Source organism: Hyla sarda, chromosome 7 (assembly GCF_029499605.1).
Source record: "Hyla sarda isolate aHylSar1 chromosome 7, aHylSar1.hap1, whole genome shotgun sequence".
Classification (NCBI taxonomy): domain Eukaryota; kingdom Metazoa; phylum Chordata; class Amphibia; order Anura; family Hylidae; genus Hyla; species Hyla sarda.
Window position 1 is genome coordinate 201642046 of NC_079195.1, and position 23243 is coordinate 201665288.

At 45.1% G+C, this 23243-nt stretch overlaps 1 protein-coding gene across 5 annotated transcripts in view; it reads right to left on the reverse strand.

Annotated features, from left to right (window-relative positions):
• Positions 1-22544, reverse strand: part of ZYG11B (zyg-11 family member B, cell cycle regulator) — a 53137-nt gene extending 30593 nt beyond the window's left edge. The window contains exons 1-4 of one of the 5 annotated variants that reach the window (XM_056532221.1): positions 14018-14455; positions 11227-11392; positions 3127-3247; positions 2493-2883 (exon numbers count right to left, since the gene is read on the reverse strand). In XM_056532221.1, coding sequence (XP_056388196.1) covers positions 2493-2883; positions 3127-3247; positions 11227-11392; positions 14018-14347 — 1008 coding nt within the window. In that variant the 5' untranslated portion in view covers positions 14348-14455. Of the gene's footprint in view, positions 1-2492; positions 3248-11226; positions 11393-12585; positions 12619-14017; positions 14456-22166 lie in introns of those variants that run through there. The other 4 variants (XM_056532222.1, XM_056532220.1, XM_056532219.1 and 1 more) reach the window with 4 other exon arrangements.
• Positions 22545-23243: the final 699 nt, after the last annotated feature.

Genomic DNA, 23243 nt, shown 5'->3' on the forward strand with positions numbered 1-23243 from the left:
TAAACTTGTTATCAGTATAAAAGATACCTTTCCACAACCTCAAACAGTAACACTCCAAACTCCACTATGGCCAAAGAGCTGTTGAAGGACACCAAAAACAAAATTGTAGACCAGCACCAGGCTGGGAAGACAGACTCTGCAATAGGCAAGCGGCTTGGTGTGAAGAAATCAACTGTGGGAGCAATTATTACAAAATGGAAGACCTACAAGACCACTGATAATCTCCCTCAATCCGGGGCTCCATGCAAGATCTCACCCTGTGGTGTAAAAATGATCACAAGAACGAGGAGCAAAAATCCCAGAACCACATGGGGGACCTAGTAAATGACCTGCAGAGAGCTGTTACCAAAGTAACAAAGGCTACCATCAGTAACACACTACGCCACCAGGGACTCAAATCATGCAGTTCCAGACGTGTCCCCTTGCTCAAGCCAGTACATGTCCGGCCCCTCTGAAGTTTGCTAGAGAGCATTTGGATGATCCAGTAGAGGATTGGAAGAATGTCATATGGTTAGATGAAACCAAAGAAGAACTTTTTTGGTAAAAACTCAAATCATCGTGTTTGGAGGAAAAAGAATGCAGAGTTGCATCCAAAGAACACCATTCCTACTGTGAAGCATGGGGGTGGAAACATCATGCTTTGGGGCTGTTTTTCTGCAAAGGGATCAGGACGACTGATAAGTGTAAAGGAAAGAATGAAAGGGGCCATGCATCATGAGATTTTGAGTGAAAACCTCCAATCAGCAAGGGCATTGAAGATGAAACATGGCTGGGTCTTTCAAGCATGACAATGATCCCAAACACACCACCTGGGCAATGAAGGAGTGGCTTCGTAAAAAGCATTTCAAGGTCCTGGAGTGGCCTAGCCAGTCTCTAGATTTCAACCCCTTATAGAAAATCTTTGGAGGGAGTTGAAAGTCTGTGTTGCCCAGCGTCAGCCCCAAAACATCACTGCTCTAGAGGAGATCTGCATGGAGGAATGGGACAAAATACCAGCAACAGTGTGTGAAAACCTTGTGGAGACTTACATGAAATGTTTGACCTCTGTCATTGGCAACAAAGGGTATATAACAAAGTATTGAGATGAACTTTTGTTATTGACCAAATACTTATTTCCCCCATAATTTGCAAATAAATTCTTTAAAAAGCAGACAGACAATGGGCCTCACTTATTAAGCAGAAACCGATCAGTTTTTGTCGGGTTATTTTGACGCAGTGTCTGCGTCAGGAAAATCTGACAAACCCGACATTGCACTGTGAAAAGCCGAAAAGGGGCGTGGTCTACCGAAAAGGTCGGTCCAAAAAGGGGCGTGGTTTCGCAACCCAACATATTTACTATTGAATTCACAGAAAATCCTGTGGATAAATTGCTGGAAATTTCCACCTAGAAAAAGCTGGTCAGAAAATGTTCCCCACTTGTAAATCCAATGTTTTCTTTAAACATTAAATGTAGTTGGACAACATCCCCATAAACATGTCCACCTGATAGCCCGATCAAGCATGTTTACTAGCACAAGGAGAGAAGAATAAGCTGCTGTAGGGTGAATCTAACTTTACAATTAAAGGGGAACTCCACAATTAGACATCTTATCCCCTATCCAAAGGATAGGAGATAAGATGTCTGATCGCGGGGGACCCGCTGCTAGGGACCCCCGCGATCTCCCCAGCTGCATCCAGTGTTCATTTAGAGCATCGGGTGTAGAGTTGGAGGCTAGAGACGTCACGGCCGCGCCCCCTCAATGCAAGTCTATGGGAGGGGGCTTGACAGCCGTCACGCCCCCTCCCATAGACTTGCATTGAGGGGGCATGGCCGTGATGTCGCAAGTGAAGCGTGACTGTGATGTCACAAGCTTCTACCCCGCATCGCCAGTCATCTGTCACGGAGCAAAGTTCACTCCGTGCACCGGATGGATGTCTGTGGTGCCGCATCCAAGATCGAAGAGGTCCCCAGCGGCAGGACCCCCTGCAATCAGACACCTTAGCCACCATCCTTTTGATAGGGGATAAGATGTATAAGGGTGGAGTACCCCTTTAAGTACAATAAACTATGTGAATGATCTATATTGATATATATAGATACAGCAGCACTCCAGCATAGTGAGAAATAGTGACTTTATTTATCAACAAAATGAATTGCGACGTTTCAACCACCTCTCGTGGCGGTCGAGAGGTGATTGAAACGTCGCAATTCATTTTGGTGATAAATAAAGTCACTATTTCTCACTACGCTGGAGTGCTGCTGCGTCTACTTGTTTGCTGTATCTGATTGGGGCTCAAGGACCAGGGCCCATCCACAGCTTGCATCCGCTACATCACGCCTTATATATAATATTATATATATATATATATATATATATATATATATATATATATATATATATATATATATATATATATATATACACACATACATACATACACACACACACACACACACAACAGGGCAAGGAAGAGACTGCCTAAAATGGAAGTAGCATGCACTAGCATCATACCTTCACATTGCCTTCTCCAGAGAGGAGCTCTGAATACCCAGCCTCAGTGGCCAGAAGACCAACAAACTGGATCTGAGGGCGTTGTAAGATAAAGGCCTCCACCGCTTTATCGGTCACATGCTTTCTCCCAGAGATGTCTAAGGAGACGAGGTTGAGCAGTATATCTTTCTGCTCCAGCAGACGACAGGCTATGTCTGATGTGAACTGCTTGTCATCAGATATATCCAGATGACTGAGGTGCTCCAGTTCTTTGATCACTTCCAGTATATGTGTGGTAGTCATCTTTAGACACTTCAGGTGGTGCATTGTAAGGGATTTTAGTCTGTCCTTGCAGTTCAGCAGAGCAGAGATGTCAGTCACTGACGTGTTGGAGATATCCAAGCTTTCCAACCTGGGAAGGGAAGCAACGTCTGCAAGATCTTCATTGTAAAACAAAACATTAGTGATGCTCAAAGCTCGAAGGCCAGACAATCGGCTGAAGCATCGTTCATATGGATCCTCCAGGGATAGGGTCAAGGAGTTGAGGATCAGGCATTGTAGGTTCTCCCGGATCCATTTACTACTACTGAGCCCAGATATTATATCAGTAATCGTTATATCAGCATTGACCCCCGTTGCATCCATTTCAACTAACTTGTGATGGCAGAAAGCTTTACGGAAGGCTACGGCAGAGATCTTGGCCTTGCGGATACATGCTCGCTTCAGGCGCAACTGGCAACCGCGGAAAATTCCAACTGTGACCTCATTGAGCTGTCCTAAAGATGATGGGGAAAATATATTACTACATGACAGAAATATGAGTAAGACAAAATATAAAATTATTACAATAATTAAATGGGCACTCATTAAAACTAATTTTTGCTATTGCACTCCTTATATTCGATTTCTAATATACTTTGTTTAGTTTTCTATGTTTTATTTGTGCTTAAAAAAGCTCAAGAGCACATTTTCCCCCCATCTTATATACAGACTTTGGACCGAAGCCCAAATACAGAAAGTGCAACCTGCCATATGCTGTTGGTTGGACACGCCCCCCTCAGCACTCCAGGCTGCACTTTCTCTGTTTGGACCTCAGTCCTCAGTCTGTGTATAAGATGCGGGGAAATGAGCTCTTCAGCTTTTTTAAGTACAAATAAAACAGAAAACTTTTTATTTTTTATTTTTTTTAAACAAAGTATATTAGAAATATTTTTTATTTACCATAAGGAATGCTATAGCAAAAATGTATTTTAATGAGAGTTACCCCTTAGGCTCTATTCACACATACAGCATTCTGTGCAGATTTGATGCGCAGGATTTTCTGCTGCAGATTTCAACGTAAACTGAACACAGCTTGAAATCCTGCGCATCAAATCTGCACAGAATACTGTACGTGTGAATAGACCCTAAAGGGGTATTCCAGCCGCTAAAACCTATCCCTTTTCTACAGAGTAGGAGATAAGTAATGGTTGGGTTCCACTACATGGAGCAGTGGAGTTGGCAAGCGCTCCATGCATAGTCTTTCGCAGCACTGGAGAAACCAAAGAGTAGCGCTCCGTTATCCCCGATCCTACCTTGGACAATACATAAAGCACATGCAGACCCATCGCGCCAAGCTGTAGGGCCCTGTTCTGGAGATCCGAACTCTGGGACTTCCCATGTGATCAAATACTTATCCCCTATCCTGTAGATAGGGGATACATTTTTAGGGGCAGGTGCAATAATGGTAAATGACATGTAACTGCCACGCGCCAAACTATGGCACACAATGTGGCGCATGCAAAATAGCAAATTCCCTCCCCCTTACTGTATATATTTATACCAGATACTGACAATTACTAACCAAGAAGACATCAACAATGCAGTTCTAGGGCATTGGCTGCCCGGCTCTGTGTTTATGATAAGTGATTCTTTATTAAAACTTTTACAGAACATAGAAAGGAAACATCGAAACACTCACCACATTTGAATATGCAATATTCGTTTATTCAGGATTATAAATCAGGCAGGAGGAGAACAAGACATACAAAGGGGCAACAACTGTTTCACGCCCAAACGTCGCTTCCTCAGGCCTGTGCTGAGCACGGGCCTGAAGAAGCGCTGTTTGGGCGTGAAACAGTTGTTGCCCCTGTGTAGGTCTTGTTCTCCCTCTGTCTGATTTAAAACCAGCTCCCATGCAGGGACTTCCCTTTTTGTGTACCTTATGGACCAGGAATAAAAAAATATTGAAGATTCAATGTCCTAACGTTTCCTTTTTATCTCCTGTTAAAGTTATTTGGAGTGTCTATCTTCTATAGCACCAACGAATGTTAAAAGGGGTTCTCCAGGGGAAAAAAATTATTATAATAATATTTAAAGTCAACTGTTGCCACAAAGTTAAACAGATTCGTAAATTATTTCTATTTAAAAATTTTAAAGGGGTATTCCAGGAAAATAAACTATTTTTTTTTTATATCCACTGGCTCCAGAAATTAAACTCTTATTAAAAAAAATCTTAATCCTACCAATATTTATCAGCTGCTGAAGTTGAGTTGTTCTTTTCTGTCTGACAACAGTGCTCTCTGCTGACATCTCTGTTTGTCTCGGGAACTGCACAGAGCAGAAGAGGTTTGCTATGGGGATTTGCATCTACTCTGGACAGTTCCCGAGACAGGTGTCATCAGACAGCACTTAGACAGAAAAGAACAACTCAACTTCAGCAGCTCATAAGTACTGAAAGGATTAAGATTTTTTAAGATAAGTAATTTACAAATCTGTTTAACTTTCTGGAGCCAGCTGATATAAAAAAAATAGTTTTTTCCTGGATAACCTCTTTAATCCTTCCAGTACTTATCAGCTGCTGTATGCTCCAGAAGAAGTTGTATTTTTTTCCGGAGTTCTTTTCAGTCTGACCACAGTGCTCTCTGCTGACACCACTGTCTGTATGAGGAACTGTCCAGAGCAGGAGAGGTTTGCTATGGGGATTTGCTCCTACTCTGGACAGTTCCTGACATGGACAGAGGTGTCAGCAGAGAGCACTGTGGTCAGACAAAATTCCAGAAAGAAATACAACCTCCTCTGTAGTACACAGCAGCTGATAAGTACTGGAAGGATTAAGATTTTTAAATAGAAGCAATTTACAAATCTGTTTAACTTTCTGGCACAAATAATTAGTATGACCTAGTTTAGATTAAGGTCCTACGTAGAACCACGCTTAGCATAAGATACCTTCCAGCATAAATACATCAAAATTATCATCAGAAAAAACTAAACAAAGCATTCACAACATAAGTTTACATAAGTATATCACAGGTATGAACAGGTGGCCAGTCGGTGCTGTAAAAAAAGAGAGCTTTCCCTATGGCAGCATTTTTCAACCACTGTGCCGCGGCACACTAGTGTGCCGTGACATAGTGTAAGGTGTGCCGTGGGGAAAAACACCCATCTGGTGTTTTTGCCACGGGACATCTCTGTGTCCCGAAAGTTGCTTTGGGGACACAGGGATGCCTCTATCAAGTCCTTGTGGCCCCGCGTTTACTTTAAAAACGCGGGGACCGCCAGGAGGTAGGGACGTCACTGACCGGAGCAGCGAGGAGGACGCTCGCGCTGTCAACTTGGTAAGTGTAACCAGCGGCACCTCTCCTTCGGTGTTCCAAGCACCGCTCCTCCAGTCCCGGGACCTACTGCTATAGCCGGACGGGAGGAGCGGTGCTCGGAACACCAAAGTGGGGCAGTACACAGGCATACAGCCTTCAGTAACACACTGTATGGCTGAAGGCTGTATGTCTGTGGGGGAACTATACTGCACCTAATGTGTGGGGGGGGGGGAACTATACTGCACCTAATGTGGGGGGGGGGACACTATACTGGACCTAATGTGGGGGGGGGGGGACTCTATACTGGACCTAATGTGGGGGGGGGGGGCACACTATACTGGACCTAATGTGGGGGGGGGACACACTATACTGGACCTAATGTGGGGGGGGGGGGACACACTATACTGGACCTAATGTGTGGGGGGGGGGGACACTATACTGGACCTAATGTGGGGGGGGGACACTATACTGGACCTAATGTGGGGGGGGGGGACACTATACTGGACCTAATGTGGGGGGGGGACACTCTACTGGACCTAATGTGGGGGGGGGACACTCTACTGGACCTAATGTGGGGGGACACTATACTGGACCTAATGTGGGGGGACACTATACTGGACCTAATGTGGGGGGACACTATACTGGACCTAATGTGGGGGGACACTATACTGGACCTAATGTGGGGGGACACTATACTGGACCTAATGTGGGGGGGGGGGGGGACTATACTGGACCAAATGTGGGGGGGGATTATACTGGACCTAATGTGGGGGAACTACAACCTAATGTTGGGGAACTACAACCTAATGTGAGGGTAACTATACTGCCAACCTAATGTGGGGGGAAAATAAGATATGCAAGATAAGATATATGCAGTGTGCATAGGAATTTGTTCATATTTTTTTTTTTTTGCTCGTCAACCTCGGTAGGGGTGCCCCGCGGAAAAAAAATATTTCCGAGGTGTGGCACCTATGGCATCTAGTGTATGATGCCATCCATATTTGATGATTCAGATGGTCCTATATTGAGAAAGCCTCTCCCTAGAATCAATGGCCCACCAAACAAATTCACTTAGGCAGCCGTCAGTTTCCACCTAAAGGGAATGGGTATATAGACATATGGGCCGCCATCAGATTCCACGGTTCAGATGGTGTCTCTGGAGACTGGGGAGACAGACAGAGAGACACACACAGACAGAGAGACACACAGACAGATCTCCTAGTAGTCTCCCCCGCCCCCCACACAAGTGACCCTATTTTAAAAACCACACCCCCTCATGGAATGTAATAAGGGGTGCAGTGAGCATTTACACCCCACTGGCGTTTGACAGATCTTTGGAACAGTGGGCTGTGCAAATGAAAAATACTATTTTTCATTTTCATGGACCACTGTTCCAAAAATCTGTCAGACACAAATTCTCTCTCCAAAAGCCCAATGGTGCTCTCTCTCTTCTGAGCATTGTAGTTCACCCGCAGAGCACTTAACCTACACATATGGGGTATTTCCTTACTCAGAAGAAATGGTGTTACAAATTTTGGGGGACTTTTTCTCCTATTATCCCTTTTAAAAATGAAAAAACACCAGCATTTTAGTGGAAAAAAAACAACCCTAATTTCTCATTTCCACGTCCAACTTTAACCCCTTAACCCCTTAAGGACTCAGCCCATTTTGGCCTTAAGGACTCAGACAATTTAATTTTTACGTTTTAATTTTTTCCTCCTCGCCTTCTAAAAATCATAACTCTTTTATATTTTCATCCACAGACTAGTATGAGGGCTTGTTTTTTGCGCGACCAGTTGTCCTTTGTAATGACATAACTCATTATATCATAAAATGTATGGCGCAACCAAAAAACACTATTTTTGTGGGGAAATTAAAACGAAAAACTAATTTTGGAAGGTTTCATTTTCACGCCGTACAATTTATGGTAAAAATGACGTGTGTTCTTTATTCTGAGGGTCAATACGATTAAAATGATACCCATTATTACATACTTTTATATTATTGTTGCGCTTAAAAAAAAAATCACAAACTTTTTAACCAAATTAGTACGTTTATAATCCCTTTATTTTGATGACCCCTAACTTTTTTATTTTTCCGTATAAGCGGCGGTATGGGGGCTCATTTTTTGCGCCATGATCTGTACTTTTTTTGATACCACATTTGCATATAAAAAACTTTTAATACATTTCTTATAATTTTTTTTTAATAAAATGTATTAAAAAAGTAGGAATTTGGACTTTTTATTTTTTTTTCCTTCACGCCGTTAACCGTACGGGATCATTAACATTTTATTTTAATAGTTCGGACATTTACGCACGCGGCGATACCAAATATGTCTATAAAAAAAAAATGTTACGCTTTTTGGGGGTAAAATAGGAAAAAACGGACGTTTTACTTTTTTATTGGGGGAGGGGATTTTTCACTTTTTTTTACATTTTTTTTTACACTTGAATAGTCCCCATAGGGGACTATTCATAGCAATACCATGATTGCTAATACTGATCTGTTCTATGTATAGGACATAGAACAGATCAGTATTATCGGTCATCTTCTGCTCTGGTCTGCTCGATCACAGACCAGAGCAGGAGACGCCGGGAGCCGGACGGAGGAAGGAGAGGGGACCTCCGTGCGGCGTTATGAATGATCGGATCCCCGCAGCAGCGCTGTGGGCGATCCGATCATTCATTCAAATCGCGCACTGCCGCAGATGCCGGGATCTGTATTGATCCCGGCACCTGAGGGGTTAATGGCGGACGCCCGCGAGATCGCGGGCGTTGGCCATTGCCGGCGGGTTCCTGGCTGCGATCAGCAGCCGGGATCAGCCGCGCATGACACTGGCATCGCTCCGATGCCCACGGTTATGCTTAGGACGTAAATGTACGTCCTGGTGCGTTAAGTATCACTGCACCAGGACGTACATTTACGTCCTGCGTCCTTAAGGGGTTAAGGACTAAGGGCGTACAGGTATGTCCTTGGTCCTGCTCTCCTGATATAACGCGGGGTTACACAGTAACCCCGTGTCATATCACGGCGGGCCCGGCGTCATAGTGAAGCCGGGACCCGCCTCTAATAGCGTGCAGCGGATTTTTAGGTGCAAAATTGAAAGAGTTATGTCCTTAAAGGCAAGGAGCAAAAAACGAAAATGCAAAAACGGAAAAAACCCCGGTCCTTAAGGGGTTAAATGGGTACTCCGGTGAAAAACTTTTTTTTTTCATTTTTTTTTTTTTTTTTTTAAATCAACTGGTGCCAGAAAGTTAAACAGATTTGTCAATAACTTCTGTTAAAAAATCTTAATCCTTTCTGTACTTAATCCTTCCTGTACTACAGCGGAAATTATTTTCTTTTTGAAACACAGAACTCTCTGCTGACATCACGAGCACAGTGCTCTTGGCTGACATCTCTGTCCATTTTATGAACTGCCCAGAACAGCATATGTTTGCTATGGGGATTTCCTTTTACCCTGGACAGTTCCTAAAATGGACAGAGATGTCAGCAGAGAGCACTGTGCTCATGATGTCAGCAGACAGCTCTGTGTTTCAAACTGAAAAGAATTTCCACTGTAGTATTCAGCAGCTAATAAGTACAGGAAGGAATAAGATTTTTTAATAGAAGTAATTTACAAATCTGTTTAAATTGGCACTGTCATGAAAACAAAAAATTGATACGTTGTAGTACTTAAGTACTACAATATATCTCTAATATAGTTTAATTTAAAAAAGTGATTTTAAAACAGTTTAAAAATCACTTTTAAATTCGGCCACTAGGGGCCGAATGCATTCAGCTGTGCTCGCTCCTGATTGACAGGCGGGAGCGAGCGCTTTGAAGGAAGAGGACGCGCGCCCGGCCCCTACGTGACGTCTCGCCCGCCCCCTCAACGAAAGTCTATGGGAAGGGGGCACGACCACTGTCACGCCCCCTTCCCATTGACATTTAGTAGAGGGGGCGGGCGTGACGTCACAAGGGGGCGGGCGAGACATCACGAAGGGGCCTAGGTGTAACGTCACGCCCGGCGGCTGCGAACACGGAAGCCCGCACACAGCGTTCGGAGTAATGAACTTTCAGACACTGTGAGCGGAGCTCCGAACTGCAGGGCAGCGCACAACCCCTCTAAACCTCACTATACCCCTTTTTACGTGAGGGGTGTAGTTTCCAAAATGGGGTCACATGTGGGTATACATTTTTTCGCGTTTATGTCAGAACCGCTGTAAAATCAGCCACCCCTGTGCAAATCACCAATTTAGGCCTCAAATGTACATAGTGCGCTCTCACTCCTGAGCCTTGTTGTACGATTTTACAGCGCATTTTACATCCACATATGGGGTATTTCAGTATTTGATGGCGGAGTCAAGTGTAATGCTTGCATCCAGGTCCGCCCCTATGCAAATCCCTAATTTAGGCCTCAAATGCACATGGCACTCTCTAATTTTGGAGCCCTTTCATATTTCAAGGCAACAGTTAAGGGCCACATATGGTGTATTTCTGTACTCGGGAGAAATTGCATTACAAGTTTTGGGGGGGGGGGGGGGTCTTTCCCCCCTTTTACCTATAGTGAAAATGAAAAGTATGGAACAACACCAGCATGTTAGTGTAAAAAAAACTGCTGTGTGGGCATTCTGGGAGTTGTAGTTTTGCAAGATCTGAAGGGCCACAGTTTAGAGATTCTAAACTGTGGTAGTCAAGATCTTCAGGCCACTTACCCAGATTGCCACCACTGAATTTCTGTGCCGTCGTAGCCATGACCACACCATGATCGCCGCCGCCCCCTGGATCGGGTGAGCTTCAGCGTTCCTCCACTCTGCTTGGACACCCATGGGTGGGCAGAGCGGGGGAACTGAACTTTAACCTCCCCGCCCCCCCTTCTGCGATTGGTCGGTCGCTTCTGACCGATCAATCGCAGGAATAGGAGGGGTGGCACCCCTGCCACCTCACTCCTGTCCCGATCTCCCTTATTTTCTGGGTCACCGGAGACCCGTATGACCCGTAATCGTCATAATTCGTGGTCTGAATTGACCAGCGATTTGCCGCGATCACCGATTACAGCAAAAAAGTCCAAACTTTTGCAAAAACCATGGCTTGTGCAAAAACTTGCAGCTTTTACACAACAGAAAACTGGTGCAACCCAATTAATAAGCTCCCTCCTTTGTATTACACTATATTATCCTAGGATTTAGTCTTACTTTGAACAGCCATAGTGCGCAGTAGTTGATCGGCCACCTCCTGAGGGAACACTGCTGCATCGTGTAAACAAAGTGTCCCGTCCGATCTCTTCCAGCAAAACTTTTCAAGGTTAGCGCTCAGGTAATGTAGGGCTATATCGATCAGCGACTTCGGGGTGGCTTCCTCCTGAAAGATAATGTTAATGGTAAATTTACAAGCAAAAATTTCAAGCAATGCATCAACATGAAGTAAAAGAGCACAAAGGATCTCAAAACATTGACATTCATAGAACTTCCTGAATTGCTACGATAAATATATCTCTGGGATACATGGATGGGGTGTGTCCATCACTGCTCTGTGCAGTGGTTGACACCGCTTGATGCACGAAGTGTTGGTTGCTCTGTGCATGATGAAAGCCAAGGCGCCGAGCAGGAGATCACGGGTGGTCCCAGTGGTAGGACTTCCTGTGATCAGACACTTCTTCCCTATCCTGTGGAAAGGAGATAAGAAGTTAAGTACCAGAGTTTCCCTTCAAAGTGGTACCGTATTTTTCGCCGTATAAGACGCACTTTTTCTTCCCCAAAACTGGGAGGAAAAAGTCGGTGCGTCTTATACGGCGAATACACCCCTATCGCGGCGGTCCCTGCAGCCATCAACGGCCGGGACCCGCATCTAATACAGGACATCACCGATCGCGGTGATGCCCTGTATTAACCCGTCAGACGCGGCGATCAAAGCTGACCGCCGCGTCTGAAGGGAAAGTGACACAGCCCGGCTGTTCGGGACCGCCGCGATTTCACCGCAGCGGTCCCGAATAGCCCGACTGAATAGCCGGGTTAGTGCTTACAGGACACCGGGAGGGACCTTACCTGCCTCCTCGGTGTCTTCTCCGTTCAGGGATCCCCTGTATGGCCGGCGCTCTCCTTCCTCGTCATCACGTCGTCGCGTACGTGCGTCGGCGTGCATAACGACGTGATGACGGCGACGGAGAGCGAGGATACCCGGCTGGCAGCAGAGATGTTCTGGAGCGACGGGGACACGGTGACAGCGATGGAGCGACATCCAGGGCAGCGGTGACGGGTCCGGAGCGGCGGGGACACGTGAGTATTACCTCCTATGCAGTGGTCTTCAATCTGCGGACCTCCAGATGTTGCAAAACTACAACTCCCAGCATGCCCGGACAGCCAACGGCTGTCTGGGCATGCTGGGAGTTGTAGTTTTGCAACATCTGGAGGTCCGCAGGTTGAAGACCACTATTGGGTTCAAAATCTTTAATTTTTTTGATTTTGCACCTAAAAATAGGGTGCGTCTTATACGCCGGTGCGTCCTATAGGGCGAAAAATACGGTATTTCGGTATCAGAAAACAAATTAAATTTACCAGTAATTGTTTTTCGTTGAATCACAATGGCACCCATGAAGAGACCGCCCCTGCGGGACAGAAAACAGGAACAACTTGCATATAAGGATGACACAGGCTGCTATTTCCCAGTTCTTAAGCAAATATCAAGGAGTAACAAACAGAATGACCAACAAGTAGCACATTAACTAGAATCTTATGAACTAAGGTGTTTTATTTAATCTATCTATCTATATAACATGGGAGGGTATTAGTGGGTGCTGTCTTGGGCTCAACGAAAAACAATTATCGGTAAGAGTAATTTATGGTTTTCCCTATCGCCCACGACGGCACCCATGGAGAGTAGAATAGAATAGACTATTTAGGATTTTAGGATTGTCACAGAATGAAGGTAAGGTAACAACTTGAGTCCTGTGGAAGTCAGAGACCCCCTTAGGGAGGAAAGCCGGATCAGGAGACAACACCACCCTATCATCCAAAATAGACAGATAAGGTTCATTAATGGAAAAACTAGTGATTTCTCCAACCCGTCTAGTGGACGTGACAGCCAACAGGAACTCAAGTTTAAAGGAAAACCGTCAGCTTGCTCCCCCCTGCACTAACCAGCGGTACTGGCTGGTAGTGCGAGGGACAATGATCAGTTTGATGCCTACTGTGCCCGGATCCGCCACGCCGCTCGCCGGTTATCTTCTTTCTTCTTGATATGCAAATTAGCTGCTAACTGGCACAGGCGGGGTTACTGCCTTCACCTGGCACTGTGACGTCATTGTCGCCAGGCTTATGAATATTCATGTTCTCCCTCATCTCCCTCGCCTCCCCACTGATTTCAGGACTTCACTGCGCATGTGTTGGCTTCCTGTCTACACTTGGAAGCTGCTTCAGCGCAGTGGAGTCCTGAAATCAGCAGGGAGGCGAGGGAGAACATGAATATTCATAAGCCGGGCGGTGCTGCGGGCCAGGCGACGATTATGTCACAGTGCCAGGTGAAGGCAGTAACCCCACCCATGCCAGTTAGCAGCTAATTTGCATATCAAGAAGAAAGAAGATAGTAGGCATCAAACGGATCAGAATCCCCTGCACTACCAGCCAGTTTTCCTTTAAGGGTAAGAACTTTTAATGGTAATTCATTCAATGGCTCAAATGGGACTTTTGTAAGACTATTTAGGACAATATTTAAATCCCAGGGGGGGACAAATGGTTTTACTACCAGAGACATCCTGACTGCTGCTTTAGGAAATCTTTTTATCCAGGGATGATCAGCTAATTTATAATCAAAGAGGGCACTAAGGGCAGATACTTGACTCTTTAAAGTGCTAGGTCTGAGATGTTTATCTAGACCTGCCTGTAGAAAATCTAGGATTTTTGAGATATCAGGGGACCTAAGCACATCAATAGGGTCTTGTACAAATCTACCATAGGCTTTCCATGTTCTTAAGTAAATTTGAGAGGTTACCTTTTTTCTACTTGCTAGTAGAGTAGTGATCACATGATCTGAAAGACCCCTTTGCTCTAGGATCCCCCTTTCAACAGCCATGCCGTCAGATGAAGACTGGAGGTTTCTGCATGCAAAACTGGTCCCTGATGTAGAAGGTTCAGGGATTCCGGGAGGATCCAAGGGGTTGTAACTGACATCTTTCTCAACCATGTGAATTAAACCCTGCAGGGCCAGAACGGGGCAATGTCTACTACTCTTGCCCTGTCTTCTCTGATCTTTCTCAAGACATTTGGGAGCAACCTGGGAAGGCATAAAGGAGTCCCCTGCACCAACACTGGGAAAAGGCATCTATCCCCAAGGGATGGTCTGTTGGGGACAGGGAATAGAACTTTTTCAGTTTTATGTTCGCCCTGGATGCGAACAAGTCTATCCGAGGAGTACCCCAATGATTACAAATCTGGGAAAACACCCACTGATCCAACTCCCATTCTCCATGGTTTAGGCGATGTCTGCTGAGATAGTCCGCAATGCAGTTTTGGGATCCCTTTAGATGGAGACAAATAAGGAACTTAGATGAATTTCTGCCAATCTGAAGATATGGTGACAGGTTCTGATGACAGAAGGGGACCTGGTTCCCCCTTGATGATTCAGGTAAGCTACTACCGTGGAGTTGTCTGACAATATCTTCAGATCCTTTCCTGCAATCAGGGGAAGGGATTGAGAAATGGCGAACAGGACTGCCTTCAACTCCCTCTGATTCTGAGACTATCTGGACACCTCTCGACTCCACTGACCCTGTAGGACTAGGGATTCCCTGTGAGCCCACCCCCAGGGGGATTGCATCCGTAGTCAGGATAAATTCATTTTCCTTTATCCAGGGGATGTCCTTTTCTAGGATTTTTTGCTCTAACCACCAGAGAAGGGATCTTTTTACTTGGTCTGAGAGGGCAATCTGATTGTCTAACGAATCGGGGGCTCTATCCCACTGGCTCAGAATCTGCTCCTGCAATCTCCCCGAATGATACTGGGCCCATAGCCCAGCGGGATACAGGAGGTTAACAGGCCCAGAACTGACATAGCCAACCTTAGTGAAATCTCCCTCGGTTCTACCAACTGAGAAACCCTGTTCTGAACCAGAGCTACTTTGGACTGAGAAAGAAAGGAGATTTGATGTATAGAATCTAGCCCTATCCCTAGGAAGAGGAATATTTGGGAAGGAACTAGCTGAGATTTCTCTAGGTTCACTTCCAGGCATAACCTCAGTAATATCTCTGTGGACCTGCTGAATCAGAAGCCTATGGAATCCGACACCAAGAGAAAATTGTCTAGATACGGAACCATGATAATGTCTTGTTCCCTCACATAGGCCATCACCTCCGCTATGAGCTTGGGACAGACCAAAGAGAAGAGCCTGAAATTGCAGGTGCACTAAGGAATTCCCTAGAAAAAACTGCCACTCTGAGATATATCTGGTGACCCTGGAAAATTGGGACATGATCGTATGTGTCCCTCAGATCCAGGGTGACCATGAAATAGTTCCGACTCTCCATACGGAATTTTTCGAATTTCAGGAAACGATTCAGCAGCCTCAGATTGATTATAGTGCGGAAGGAGCCATTTGGCTTTCTTACCAAGATACACACACACACGAACCTCTACATTATTCTCTAATAATAGCCTATGCTGCACAGTATAAGCAAGTGTTACTTTAAAGGAGTATTCCGCTGCTCAGCGTTTGGAATAAACTGTACCGAACGCTGGAGTTGGCGCCGGGAGCTTATGATGTCATAGACCCACCCCCTCATAATGTCACACCCCGCCCCCTCAATGCAAGTCTATGGAAGGGAGCGTGACGGCCGTCACGCCCCCTCCCATAGACTTGCATTGAGGGGGTGGGGCAGGGCTATGACGACACAAGCTTGCGGCGCCGACTCCAGCAATCAGAGCAGTTTATTCCAAACTAGGGATGTCCCGATACCTAGTATCGGGGCTGATACCAGGTAACTGCATGGTATCGGGGACTCGTCTACTGTCCCCGATACCAAATCCGATACCTGGTGTAGTGCTTCGCTGCCCCGTCCTCTGTTTCGCATCCCTGCCACAGCTCCATTCTCATCACTGCCGCTGCCGCGTTCTGCCATCCGCACTATGGCAGCTTATGGAGGAGCATGCGACATACATGTCACTCTGCTTCCTCCGTAGTGTTACGCTGGGCACAGCGGAGTGACGTGTATGTCACATGATCCTCCATAAGACATAATACGGACGGCAGAACAGGGCAGCGGCAGTGATGAGAATGGAGCTGCGGAGTGGCGACACCGGACAGTGAGCAACTACAAAGGGGGGGGGGGGGTCCTGCTGGCTACAAGGGGGGGTCCTGCTGGCTAATGTCTGCAGCTATCTATACCATCTACAAGGGGATACTACCTAACTTGCATTTATAGGTAGATTTATAGATAGTGCAGGTGACCCGGTTTCTACCACTGATCACCATGTGAACATCAGCGCAATCGCTCCAGAGACATCGTTCTCGCCGTCAATGCAAATTTCCTATTCTGCCCAATGGAGAAGAGAGAAATCTTGGCTCATACTACAGCAGCCGCCTCCATTGTACATAACAAGGAATCTACATATCATACGGTAAGCAGCGCCAGAAACCGGGTCACCCTGGTGTCAGATTCCCTTTAAAATAAAAGTACTCGCACTTGGTATCGGCGAGTACTAAAGTTAAAGTATCGGTACTCGGTCTAAAAAAAACGGTATTGGGCCATCCCTATTCTAAACGCTGAGCAGCGGAGTACCCCTTTAAAGTATGACTGACATTTTATAAAAAATTTTGATATGTCATGCAGCTTAGTCAAAACTTTAGATAAGTCGGAGGCTCAGTCCTGAGATTCTCAGCGATCTGTAGAAGTGTGTACACTCCAACGCTGTTTGACTGCAGAAAACAAGGTCTTTCATAATATAATAGAATATATAATATATTATAGTGCTGGGCGGTATACCTGTTCATACCAAAAACCGGTATGTTTTTCCTGCACGATATGAATTTTTCCTATACCGCAATACCGGTCAGGCCCCTCCCCCCTCAAATGAATGAATGAATGAATTATCAGCCACAGCGGCTTTCTCCACATCAGGGAAATAATCATATGTTCTCCCTGTCCTCCTGTGGGCCGCCGGCGCTTTAAATGGTTAAGTTACCGGCCTTTTAAATGGTTAAGTTGCCGGCCGCCTGCGCTTTAACCCCTTGGGGATGGAGCCCATTATGACCCTAAGGACGGGAGCATTTTTTTTGCAAATCTAACCACTGTCACTTTAAGCATTAATAACTCAGGGATGCTTTTACTTATAAATTTGATTCCGAGACTGTTTTTTCGTGACATATTCTACTTTATTGTAGTGGTAAATTTTGTCGATACTTGCATCATTTCTTGGTGAAAAATGCAAAAATGTTATGAAAAATTTTAAAATTTTGCATTTTTCTAACTTTGAAGTTCTCTGCTTGTAAGGAAAATAGACATCCCAAATAAATTATATATTGATTCACATATACAATATGTCCACTTTATGTTGACATCATAAAGTTGACATGTTTTTACTTTTGGAAGACATCAGCAGCAATTTTCACATTTTTAACAAAATTTTCTAAATCGGAATTTTTCAGGGATCAGTTCAGTTTTGAAGTGGATTTGAAGAGTCTTCAAATTAGAAATACCCCATAAATGACCCCATTATAAAAACTGCACCCCTCAAAGTATTCAAAATGACATTCAGTAAGTTTGTTAAAGGGGTACTCCGGTGCTTACACATCTTATCCCCAAAGGATAGGGGATAAGATGCCTGATCGCGGGAGTCCCACATCTGGGGACTGATTACGGTCGACCGCAGTGTCGGCGGCGTGTGACGTCACGCCTCCGCCCCCGTGTGATGTCACGCTCCACCTCTCAATGCAAGCCTACGGGCCCGTAGGCTTGCATTGAGGGGCGGAGCGTGACGTCACACGGGGGCTCAACGTCACGCGCCGCCGACCCTGCGGTCGACCGTAATCAGTCCCGGAGCGAACACGCTCCGGGGATTGATTATAGACGGGGTGCCGCGTGCATAATCACAGGCGTCCCCAGCTGCGGGACTCCCGCAATCAGGCATCTTATCCCCTATCCTTTGGATAGGGGATAAGATGTGTAAGCACCGGAGTACCCCTTTAACCCTTTAGGTGTTTCACAGGAATAGCAGCAAAGTGAAGGAGAGAATTCAAAATCGTAATTTTTTACACTCGCATGTTCTTGTAGACCCAGTTTTTTTATTTTTACAAGTGGTAATAGGAGAAAAAGCCCCCCAAAATTTGTAACCCAATTTCTCTTGATTCAGGAAATACCTCATATGTGTATGTCAAGTATTCAGCGGGTGCAGTAGAGGGCTCAGAAGGGTAGAAGCAACAATGGGATTTTGGAGAATGAATTTTGCAGAAATGTTTTTTTGGGGGAATGTCACTTTTAGGAAGCCCCTATGGTGCCAGAACAGTAGAAAAAAAAACACATGGCATACCATTTTGGAAACTACACCCCTCAAGGCACGTAACAAGGGGTCCAGTGAGCCTTAACACCTCACAGGTGTTTGACGACTTTTCGTTAAAATCGGATGTGTAAATGAAAAAACAAAATTTTCACTAGAGTGCATTTTTTCCCCCAAATTTACCATTTTTACAAAAGGTAATGGGAGAAAATGCCCCCCAAAATTTGTAACCCCATCTCTTCCGAGTATGGAAATACCCCATGTTAGGATGTAAAATGCTCTGCTGGCGCACTACAATGCTCAGAAGAGAAGGAGCGCCATTGGGCTTTTGGAAAGCAAATTCGTTTGGAATGGTAGTCAGGGGCCATGTGCGTTTACAAAGCCCCTGTGGTGCCAGAACAGTGGACCCCCCCCCCACATGTGACCCCATTTTGGAAACTACACCCCTCACAGAATTTAATAAGGGGTGCAGTGAGTATTTAAACCCCACTGGCGTTTGACAGATCTTTGGAACAGTGGGCTGTGCAAATGAAAAATAAAATTTTTCATTTTCACGGACCACTGTTTCAAAAATCTGTCAGACACCTGTGGGGCGTAAATGCTCACTGTACCCATTATTACATTACATGAGGGGTGTAGTTTTCAAAATGGGGTCACATGTGGGTATTTATGTGTTTGCATTTATGTCAGAACCGCTGTAAAATCAGCCACCCCTGTGCAAATCACCAATTTAGGCCTCAAATGTACATGGTGCACTCTCACTCCTGAGCCTTGTTGTGCGCCCGCAGAGCATTTTACATCCACATATGGGGTATTTCTGTACTCAGGAGAAATTGCCTTACTAATTTGGGAGGGCTTTTTTCCCCTATTACTGCTTGTGAAAATAAAAAGTATGGGGCACCACCAGCATGTTAGTGTAAAAAATATATATATATTTTTTTTTTTACACTAACAGGCTGGTGAAGCCCCCAACTTTTCCTTTTCATAAGGAGTAAAAGGAGAAAAAGCCCCCCAAAATTTGTAGTGCAATTTCTCCCGAGTACAGAGATACCCCATTTGTGTCCCTAAACTGTTTCCTTGAAATACGACAGGGCTCCAAAGTGAGAGCACGATGCGCATTTGAGGACTAAATTATGGATTGCATAGGGGTGGACATTGGGAATCACTGGCGTAGAATACCCCTAACAGGGTGCCTCCAGCTGTTGCTAAATTCCCAGCATGCCTGGACAGTCAGTGGCTGTCCAGAAATGCTGGGAGTTGTTGTTTTGCAACAGCTGGAGGCTCCGTTTTGGAAACAGTGCCGCACAATACGTTTTTAATTTTTATTGGGAGGGGGGACAGTGTAAGGGGGTGTATATATGTAGTGTTTTACTCTTTATTATGTGTTAGTGTAGTGTTGTGTTGTGTTTTTAGGACACATTCGCACTGGCGGGTTACGATGAGTTTCCCACTAGGAGTTTGCGCTGCGGCGAAAAATTTACTGCAGCCCAAACTTGAAGCAGGAAACTTACTGTAAACCTGCCCATGTGAATGTACCCTGTACGTTCACATTGGGGGGGGGGGGGGGGGGGGTCAAACCTCCAGCTATTTCAAAACTACAACTCCCAGCATGTACTGACTGAGGAGTTGTACTTTTGCAACAGCTAGAGGCACACTGGTTGGAAAACCTTCAGTTAGGTTCTGTTACCTAACTCCGTATTTTCCAACCAGTGTGCCTCCAGCTATTGCAAAACTACAACTCCCAGCATGTACTGATCGCCAAAGGGCATGCTGGGAGATGTAGTTATGCAATAGCTGGAGGTACGCAACTACAACTCCCAGCATGCCGAGACAGCTGTTTGCCGTTTGGGCATGCTGGGATTTGCAACATCTGGAGGGCTACAGTTTATAGACCACTGCCCAGTGATCTTCAAACTGTGACCCTCCAGATGTTGCAAAAAATCAAATCCCAGCATGCCCAGACAGCAAAGAGCTGTTTGGGCATGCTAGGAGTTGTAGTTTTGCAAGATCTGGAGGGATATAGTTTAGAGACCATTGTATAGTGGTCTCAAACTGCAGTCCTCCAGCTGTTGCAAAACTACATATTCCAGCATGCCCAAACAGCTGTCTGGGCATGCTGGGAGTTGTAGTTTTGCAACATCTGGAGGGCTACAGGTTAGAGACCACTGTATAATGGTCTCAGACTGTAACCCCTCAGATGTTGCTAGGCAGAACCAAGCAGGAGTGACGCAACCCCAACGATCGTTTCGGCGATACCTTCGACCCCAGGACGAAGGCATCGCCGAAACGATCATTGGGGTGGCGTCACTCCTGCTTGGTTCTGCCATTATATTTCTACATTTGCACTTTGGTATGTATGCTGGTGTCTGCTTATGTTAATGCACTTTATGGAAGCTGTTACAAGCCCCTATTATGCACTTTAAATTTGCTCACCAGTTATGCACATTATCTATTGTTATGAATTGATGCACAAGCAGGTAGTGTCGCCCCTTTTTGTCTAATCTCCCCCAGTGGTTGCAGTTTTTTCTCCCCCTTTTTCATGTTTTAGGAATTGTATGTTTTTAATATGTACCAATAAAATCATGTATATTTTATATTTCAATTAAATGACTCCTTTGTGGGTGTTTTTTTTCAAACGAAGGTGCATAGACTGGTTAAAACAACCACCATGGCTCTTTCTGCTTCCTAACCACCTCTGGCAGCCAAAACCAGACCGGAGACCCTAGATCTCAAGATAGGTGGGGGTTCCAGAGGTAAGACATTATATATATATATATATATATATATATATATATATATATATATATATACACACACACACACACACGTTATATCCTGTTGATGCCATAACATCCAGATGAGAAAAGCCTTTTAATCATCTGTCTTATTATGAGGCCTCTGCAACCAGTATGGCTGAATTCAATAGGTACAAACTTATGATAATATTTGTATGATTGCCGTAAATGTGTGACAATGCGGATCTCCTCTACGACAAGGACGTCCCTGCCCTTGAGGTAACTAAAGAGCAAGTGGTCCATTTATTGCTCCATTGCAGTCTATGGGTGTTATGGAAACATATGCTTGTTGGTCCAGTATACTGTGCACATCAGACATACGGATAAGTCCCTTTAAGCCGCAGTTACATGTTGCATCTTAGATGACGGAAGCAGAAAAACATGAAGACCTGCTGTGTGGCCCCTTCATAAAGCTGCAACCCCCAAGGGCCAAAAACCCACTTGCTACCCCTCAGCATATGCCACACACACAAAAATACATACATTAACAGATACAAATACACATACACATACACATACACACACACACACACACACACACACACACAAATACATACATACACACAAATATATACATTAACAGATACAAATACATACAAATACACACACACACACACACAAATACACACACACACAAATACATACAAATACATACAAACACACACACACACACACACACCTGCAAAATTTGCATGGACTTCTATGAGAAAACAACAAAGTTGCACCAGGTGCCTCAAGTTACCCTGAGCCCCTGGAGCTGACCCCGACACAGTCTACAATGTACAGGCGGCTGCACCCGGCCACGTATAGAGGGGACATGCCCGGCACATACAGGCGGTATATACGGGGGTACCCACCATGTTTACTGCACGATCAGGCGCCGGTCTTCAGTCTTCTCAGCGGTGTCGGCCTCTGGATGTTCGGGAAGGCCCCGCACCTCACACCGAGCTGTCTGCGGGAGCCCCCGCTGCTGTCGGCCCGTAAGGAAGTCACAGCCTCCGGCCCGGAGTACGGTGGGAGGCCCGGGCGCAGCAGGCCGGGAAATGAACGCGTTGCTACGCGACCAGTCTTAAAGGGGCCGCAAATAATAAATATGGTGCGGGGTCAGCCAGGACAGGGCGATCGAATCCCGCTTACATAAGGGTGACTGGAGATGAAGGGCGCTGCCTGACACACAACAGGGCTAAAAAATAAATAGAACCTCCACAAACTATATTTCGGTTCGAACTATCTGTTCGGTTGCTAGGGACAACAAAGATAATTTTCCTGCTTTTAACCCCTTAACCCCTTGGGGACGGAGCCCATTATGACCCTAAGGACGGGAGCATTTTTTGCAAATCTGACCACTGTCACTTTAAGCATTAATAACTCTGGCATGCTTTTACTTATAAATTTGATTCCGAGATTGTTTTTTCGTGACATATTCTACTTTATGTTAGTGGTAAATTTTCGGCGATACTTGCATCCTTTCTAGGTGAAAAATGCAAAAATTTCATGAAAAATTTGAAAATTTTGCATTTTTCTAACTTTGAAGCTCTCTACTTATAAGGAATATGGATATTCCAAATAAATTATATATTGATTCACATATACAATATATCTACTTTATGTTTGCATCATAAAATTGACGAGTTTTTACTTTTGGAAGACATCAGGGGGCTTCAAAGTTCAGCAGCAATTTTCCAATTTTTCGCAAAATTTTCAAAATCGGAATTTTTCAGGGACCAGTTCAGGTTTGAAGTGGATTTGAAGGGTCTTCTGGTTAGAAATACCCGATAAATGACCCCATTATAAAAACTGCACCCCTCAAAGTATTCAAAATGACAATCAGTAAGTGTGTTAACCCTTTAGGTGTTTCACAGGAATAGCAGCAAAGTGAAGGAGAAAATTCAAAATCTTCATTTTTTACACTGGCATGTTCTTGTAGACCCAGT